Source organism: Cicer arietinum, chromosome 3 (genome assembly GCF_000331145.2).
Source record: "Cicer arietinum cultivar CDC Frontier isolate Library 1 chromosome 3, Cicar.CDCFrontier_v2.0, whole genome shotgun sequence".
NCBI classification, from domain to species: Eukaryota; Viridiplantae; Streptophyta; class Magnoliopsida; order Fabales; family Fabaceae; genus Cicer; species Cicer arietinum.
The window spans coordinates 62,881,895-62,890,034 of record NC_021162.2 but is presented as its reverse complement, the minus strand read 5'-3'; the positions used below and the strand labels follow the sequence as shown (position 1 = coordinate 62,890,034).

The 8,140-nt window shown below is 28.2% G+C and overlaps 1 protein-coding gene across 1 annotated transcript; it reads right to left on the bottom strand.

The window, feature by feature from the left end:
* Positions 1-5,733: 5,733 nt before the first annotated feature.
* On the bottom strand, positions 5,734-7,204 carry LOC101508836 (phospholipase A(1) DAD1, chloroplastic). The gene has a single exon (XM_004492874.4). The coding sequence runs from the start codon at positions 7,202-7,204 to the stop codon at positions 5,858-5,860; it is 1,347 nt and encodes a 448-aa protein (XP_004492931.1). The 3' UTR covers positions 5,734-5,857.
* Positions 7,205-8,140: the final 936 nt, after the last annotated feature.

The following is an 8,140-nucleotide window of genomic DNA, read 5'->3' as shown; positions in this document are numbered from 1 at the left end:
TGGAAGACTAATTAGATTTTAACTCTATCTTTCCTGTAAATTTTTTATATTTTTTTAAAATATGAAATTTTTTTTATATTTTAATTTAAATAATATCCATTCTAGTCAAGCGACAAAAATATCAACTAAACAAAAAAAATTGGAAAAAAATGAGTTGAGGACTATAAAATCAGAAATTGAGTAAATGTGATTGACTAAAATTACTCATTTTACATTAGGATAATCAAAATCGCACAATTGACAAACTTGAGGAGTCAAAAGTGCATTTAAATCTAGATTTTACTCTGATCTTTTTATTTTATTTTATTTTATTTTGCCTCTTTAAATTTTTCGTTTTATTTTAGTCCTTTTAATTATGCATGCAAGACACTATAGTCTTTTGTGGTAGTTTTCAATTTAAGAAAAGACCACCACATCCTTACATTTCTCGACTCCTCTTAGAGCATCTACAACGAGAGTGAAAATGAGTTTGTCCGCCAGCGTGTAATTACTTAACTTCCAGTTTTTCGTGGGTTCACCTGGAGTTGTGCCAATGTGTCATCACGACACTGTCAGGAAGGAACGGTGCTTCATAGCAGTTATATTTTTTTTTTTTTCTATCTACTTTAAAAATTTAATAATAATATAATTATAACCGCTATCTTTTATTAATTTATTAATAATAATAATTTTGTAATCATTAGCTTTTTTTAGTTAATATACCACCCTTAGCATTTTTTTTCTCCTTTAATTACGATTGTTAGCTCATTAATAGAAACAATTTGTTACTCATACTTTTTCTTCACAACTTTTGTTACAGAAGTTTATTAAAGTTTTTATTAACGTACTTTTTTATTTATTTTTCCATTTAAATTAATATTTTAAGTTATAATAAAATTAAATATTAATGTATAAATTAAAGTAATGGAATATAATATAATTTTTTTAAAAGTTAAACCCTAAAAAATGAATGAGTTGATTTAGGGTGATGTGGCATAGTAGAACTTGAATCATATTGAGTTCGCCGTTGAAGTAGAAAATGAGTGAATGATGTGGCACAATAGACCCCATCTAAAGAACTCATATTGAGTTCATCGTTGTAGATGCTCTTACAAACTTTATCCCTATTGCGTTTTAACCATCTAGCAAGGGACTTTCTCCAACTAATATGAATTGTGTCATTAATTTGCATGTTGCAATAAGAAATTTGAGAAACACTACTATCAATTTTTTAATAAAATTTTGAATTACTGTCACAGAGGTATGAGGTGAGGTGATTTGAAATCCTCCTTAAATATAACTTTGTTTCACTAATTCCAGAGTGACCAACACATGGTCATCAAACAAAAGCCTAAGTTTTATACTTGAATAAAACCAAAACCTAAGCTTGATTTACAAAGTATACATTTGTACATATATTCTTAATGTCATTAACATAGTATCATTTAAAAATAAAAACAGCCAGCTACCAACACTCGACCAAAGAATTCCTTAAGGTAATTGTCAAAGAACTTTGACAGTCTAATAATTTTTTTTTCTTTACAAATAATGTTTTTTTTTACTAAGGTACAGCCTAATAATTGTCTAACGGTTTATTGTACTTTTCATCATATACTTTCAGTTACCTCGAGTCGTTGTCTATACTAAGAGTGGAAACATTATTGTTATCTAACTGGAAAATATAACTATACCTACATAGTGTACCACAACTAATGAATTGATTTGTCTCTCCCTCTGTTTGTAGTGTGTTTGGATCCAGGTTTAATTACATATTCACCCTTTTCAATGTAAACTAATTGTGATTTTATAAAACTACAAATTATAGCATCCATGAAATAATAATAATAATAATAATAATAATAATAATAATAATAATAATAATAATAATAATAGTAATTAATGGTAAACTAAAACCAATAATAAAAATATTAAATTAAAGGTAGGCTAAATTTGTCTTTCTCTATTAATTTTTTTGCATTAATTGTAATTTTAATTTATCTATTTTTACTGATTCACGAAATTAGTCTATTTATTTTAAAAGTCGACAAATTTAGTTTCTCCTTCTAATTTTTTAACTAAAAATGACAACATGAGATATTTTAAATAACGTGACACATAATACGATAATGTAAAATGATTAACACCAACGAAATTGGAATAAAACGCAGTAAAAACATAACTTTCAATTTTAGAAAATTTTAATATTTTAAATTTAATTGACGACATATGAATAATTAATGTATCTAGGCGCTTCTATATCATAAAATCGTATGCATGTCACGTCATTAAAAATATTCTGCGTTTTTTTGTTTAAAAATTTGAGAAAGAGACTAAAAATGTCGACTTTTAAAATAAATGATCATTTATGTGAATTAGTAATAATAGAGGGACTAAACTGCAATTAAATCTAATATGAATATTGTTTACTAAAAGTCATTTTAAGATTACACATAAATATGATTGACCTATGTAATTATGCACTTTTCTATTATTTTAGTAATTTTTTTTTTTGTTTCATTTTGATTCTTGTACATGATTTTTGGTTTATTTTATATCTTTACTCTTTTATTTTAACTCCTATAAAATTCATTTTTGTTGGAGTGAGTGATTGCAATATATATAATATTTGATTTTAGTTTCTAAATTATTAACATTATAAATAATTGCAATGAACAATTTCAATAAAAATAAATTTTGCAGAAACTAAAATAAAATACTAAGGATTAAATTCAAAATAAATATATTTACGAGGATAAAATAAAATAAAAATGTGTATTTACATATGCTAATTATATAATTTAATCCTTAATATTTTCAATTAAAATTAGTATAATCTTTGCACACAAAAATATGTATAGTCTATGCAAAGGAACCAAACTTATTTTTCTTTATAGTAAGTTTGATCCCTTAATATATGGTGATTTTAAACAACTAAAGAGAGTCAATTTTATTATTTTATAAATTGTTTGTTATATTTTATAATTAATCATATGACTGATATGAAGACCTCATATTTCTAGGACTGAGATGAATATAAAGACATCATCTCTAGGACTAAGATTAAAATGAAGACCTCAGTCCACATGACTAAAACAAATCTCCTCAAACAACATATGAGGTTGAACAAAATAACATTTTCTTTAAGGTGAGGTAATAGTCAAATTTAATCACTCCACGACGAGGTTCCACAAAAAGAAATCGAACGATGAAATTATTCAGATATTCTCTTAAAACATTGCTCAGCGCAAAGTAAGATAGATGTGTTCTTACCATGTAACTAAATCTCACAAAAAATACCACGAGCAATATTTTTAAATCAACGAGACCAAATCCTCCGTAAATATGAAAATTATAAATATATATGTTTTCACTGTAGAGTTAAAGTTCTCCACAAATATATGAGATATATTTTTATTAAGGAAACGAAGTTCTCTACAAACACAAGAAAACTGTGTTTTTATTAAGGACCTATAGTTCTCAATCAAAATAAGAAAAGGCTGCGTCTTTACCAAGAATCCAATTAAATTTCTGAAAGAATATGAAAGATTAATGAAATCTGATTAAAAAACATATTTTAAGCATTTCGCCTTTATATGTTTCATGTTTGGGGATTGTAGATTATCAAAAAATATTTATTTATCTTGATTCATATTCGGATGATAATCCTCGTGCTCGGATCACTTTATTATCAACTATGCCTATTAACTCGGTCACAAGGTCTATAAATAAAGACATCTCAAATAAAACGTTAGATTTATGGATTATTTCTCTTATATATTCAATATTTCATCTATTTTTAGTCAATGTAAGACTAACCACTATAATTGAATTCCAACATATTTTGCTTTCATATATTGTATCTTTTGTCATAAATATCATTTAATTAGCAACCGTTCAACCATAATTCAACTACAATTGGATAATTGAATATTAAACAGATACTTTCGTCGATTAAATGTCTAATCCGATTTTCAAAACACTAGTAAATAGTGAAAATTACAATTTTCCTAAAAATTATAAAAGTTAAAGTAACATATTATGCGGATCATTTAAAAAATAAGTTATTTGAGCAGATGAAAATGATAAAATTATAAATAAAATAGTTATGAATATAAATAAAATAGTTATGAATTTGAAAGAAAAAAATAGTATACAAAAATTTGATATCCCAAATTACATTTATTATTTTGGAATTAACCTAAGATGAGTTTCACAAATCACAAGTTATTGTTCCAAAATAATTGCCGCATTCACAAAAAATATTTGTCCTAAAAAAATTATCACTTTTGGTTTTTAATGTAACATTTATTACTTTTGCTAGTTATACCTTCTAATTAATACTATTTACACTATTTCCAACTTATTATTTTTCACATTGCATTTATGGTAATGACAATACATCAAAATAGGTGATAAGAACAAATTAATAAAACTAATATTTTATTTATTTTATTTATCATATTTTTTAAGATGTACAAAGTAATCATATATGAAAAATATTATGTTAGATAGGAAGTATCAATCAAGGAAGGGATCGACTTACCCAAGATGGGTTTTTCGATGTATGTGATCATTGACTTGCTATTAATATATTACCATAATTAGAAATCCATTCATACATAATTGACCCGGCTATCATTTAGACCCATTGATCGTTGATTTTAATTTCTTGCGCACTGCCTTTGGAGAAGGATGATTTGATCATAGACAAAAGGAAAATGATAGTTTCTAATCCTAGATTTTAGTTCCATTTGATATTTGTTTCTTATGAAAACGGGAGAGTTACCTAAAATGACATGGTCACAACTATTTCAACTAGCTAGGACCAAAATGATAACTACCCAATAATGACACATACTTCTTTTGCTCTTGTTGGACATGATTGAGAAGACACTTATGGTGGCAACGGCGTGATCATGAATAAAAAGATATTGGGATCAAATGTAAAAGAATCCACCACAAATGCGTGGTGTTGAAGTAGTATCTACATTGCAAAATGAAAAATGTTGTAAAACTTTTGGGAATGTTTTTGGTTCATTGCTTTCCTTATAGGTAAGAGCTATTTGTTTTGTTAGCAAAAATTATCAAAATGTTTTCCTTACACGGTTGCATTATTAATATGTGCATATATTGGAAGTAGCTTTCAACCTTTCGTTAGTAACTTGATGTGGACAATGGGAATTTAGATTGTGGAAAGTACCCATGTACTCTACTTTGAGAACTCCAAAAAAGACCCATTGGGCCCCATATAAATGGGCCCTATTTACTGCTTTACCCATTCTGCATTTACTTACAACCTCCCTTTTGTAAAACTCCTATATTAATTGCTCGTACAAGCTTTTCTTTTTTGGGCCAATTTATTGCGAATCATTATTTGATATTTTCGGACAATGTTATTTTATCACACAAGATAATGAAATTATTCAAATACATGATATACATTTTTTATGAACCAATTCTATGGTACAAAACTAGAGTTTTCTGCAATCAATTGTTGAAAAGTTAGTATAATTATGCTTTCCAGGGGATTATGTCATACAATCTGAAACCTCTCACTCAGATCTAGTGTTGATTTGTAGATATTACATGTAACTAATTTTCTTTCTAAAATATACATAGACAAAGACATGTGAAGGGTGGGCCCATCATAATCCTCTTGTATTGGTGCCGCCACACTTACAAAACTGTTATTAATTAATGTTATATCACTGATTAATTTGGGAAGATAATGGAATAACCTTCAATGTATAGAATTACAAATGACAAAAGTGTATCCCTTCTCATTCCGTGTGACAACAAAAACTGTATACAACAATACCCAAATGTGTGTATATAGAAAATAATCTTTCCGTAGTTGAAATTAATATTCTTGAAAAAGTTACCGGTGAAGGAACCTGTTGGCAGTGGATCTAAAAGGACATGAAGAGCTGACAAAGCCGTCAACAAGATGCAAATAAGTCTTCAAATCATGACACGTGGCAACATTAAAACCCCTTAAGTACGGCGAATCCTTGCTACAAAGCCGTAGCTCCTCCCCAACCTCAGAGTAAACCAACTGCGTCTCCTCCACACGCTTTTGTATCCACCGTGGCAAAACCCACGCCACGTCACCTTCCACTTCATCACCATTCCCTTCCACGTCATCCTCATCAAATACAAACCCCGGCATTTTCGTAATTACATCGTCCGAGTTCACTATACGTAACACTTTAATCCCTTCTTTTTCAACTTCTAACCGGAATCTCCGGTTACCAACCCGCGGACCGCCGAAAGACATCACCGTTACTAACGGTTTCCGGTTATTAAAAGATGTTTTTATATCATACGCTGTTAAAATCGCTAATGCTGCTCCTAAACTGTGTCCTGTTATAGTAAAACTCAAATTTTCACCTTCGTATGTTTTAAGAATACGACCGATTTCTTTTCTCACCATTTCTTGCAATGAAGGAATAGCATTAATACTAGAACTAGAATCTTGTTTAGAAGTGTAAAGACTCAAAAATCCACTTTCCACCATGGGTTCATTATTATTATTTTTATTATTATTATTGTTGCATGGAATATTAATATCAATGTTGGTTAGAGTAGCACGAAGATTATCGAGCCATTCTAAACAAGTAGTGGTTCCTCTAAATGCAATAACAACATCTCTTCGACCAAGTCGTTTGATTTCTTCTTTGTTGTCACAAACAGCAACGTAACCAATGTAACTTGTTTTTGTTGCAACCCATGTTGGTGCTTTGTCGAACCAACTTGGTAGTTGAATTCCCGAGGTTGCATGTAAATGTTTGGTTAGTTTGTAACCTGTTTTGGGTAAACCGCATTTTTTTAAGAGTGTGGTTTTTGGGAACTTGTTTTTGGAATAATTAGGTGAAGAAGGTTCGAATTCAAAGGATTTATATGCGGCTTCAACGAAATGGCCATAACGAAGGATTTCAGAACGAAGGTTGTTGTCCAATGGGTCTAATAAACCTTCCCAATTTCTCATTCCTTGGTATTCTTTCCATCTTTTGCTAACTTTTGTTGATAATGGTATAGGTGTTGTTGTTGATCTTGATGATGTTGAAAGATTTGTCGTTTTCTCTGTTCTTTTTAAGGTGTCGTGGGAGTGTTGCTTTGTGTTTGGTTTGGTTGGTTGAATGAGAGTAATGCATTGTGGTTTGATGGTGAAGGTTTTGGTAGTGGAGAAAGGAGTGAAGGTTGTAGGGTGGTTTAAGGGTGTCATAGTGTTGAAAATGGAAGAGTGAGTAATAGAATGAGAGAAGATGAGAGTGAGGGAACTTTGTTAGTTGTTGTCGTTTTGGGAGGGAAATTAATTTATGAGTGAGTGTAAGAGTGATAAAGATTTTTATAGGGAAAAATCAAAGAGAGAAATATACTGTTGTCATTAAGCGATGTGACAAGAAAAGAAAAAGGAGATAAATAATAAAAAATATATATCAATCATATTGTCTATAACTTTTTGTACTTGTGTTTAATATTTTATTTTTTTATGTCTTTCTATCATATTACATATAAGTATATTATATTTATTATATTATTTTCTCTCAAACGGTAGTTATGAACTGTATGAGTGTATATTAATTATTTTTTAAAGAATAATAATTTTTTTATATTATATTTAAATAATTATAGATAATTTATTCAACCTCTAATAAAGATTGTTACATAAGTAAATTTACAAATTTGTGAGTATTGTTTACAAATTTATTTATGTGATTAATTTTTATTCGATATTGAATAAATTATTTATAATACTTTAAAGATAATTTAAGTCTCACCAATATATTATTTATCTTATATTATATTTTTAGTAATTTGATTGATGTTGATTAAATGAGTTGAATTTTTTTTAAGACATATTAATTTTTTATTTATTTATTAAATTGATTGCGATTAAGAGTCATTATTTCAACCATAAAAATTAAAACGTCGGCATTTTTTGTTAAAATTTTGAATGTCTCTAAATATTGGTCCACCATTTTATTAACTTCATTTTTTTCAAAAAGTATATTATTTTTCTGTTTTGGAAAAACTAAAATATATTATAACTGCAAGTTGTAAACCATCGATGGATGTTGAGGATAGGTGCGATTATTGTATCACATAGTCTTGGATTTCAACCATTGAATTTCACATTAATATTGAAAGTGTTTAAAAT

What these genes read in the sequence shown, in the direction of transcription:
- LOC101508836 (XM_004492874.4), bottom strand. Translation starts at nt 7,204, where the DNA reads ATGACACCCTTAAACCACCCTACAACCTTCACTCCTTTCTCCACTACC.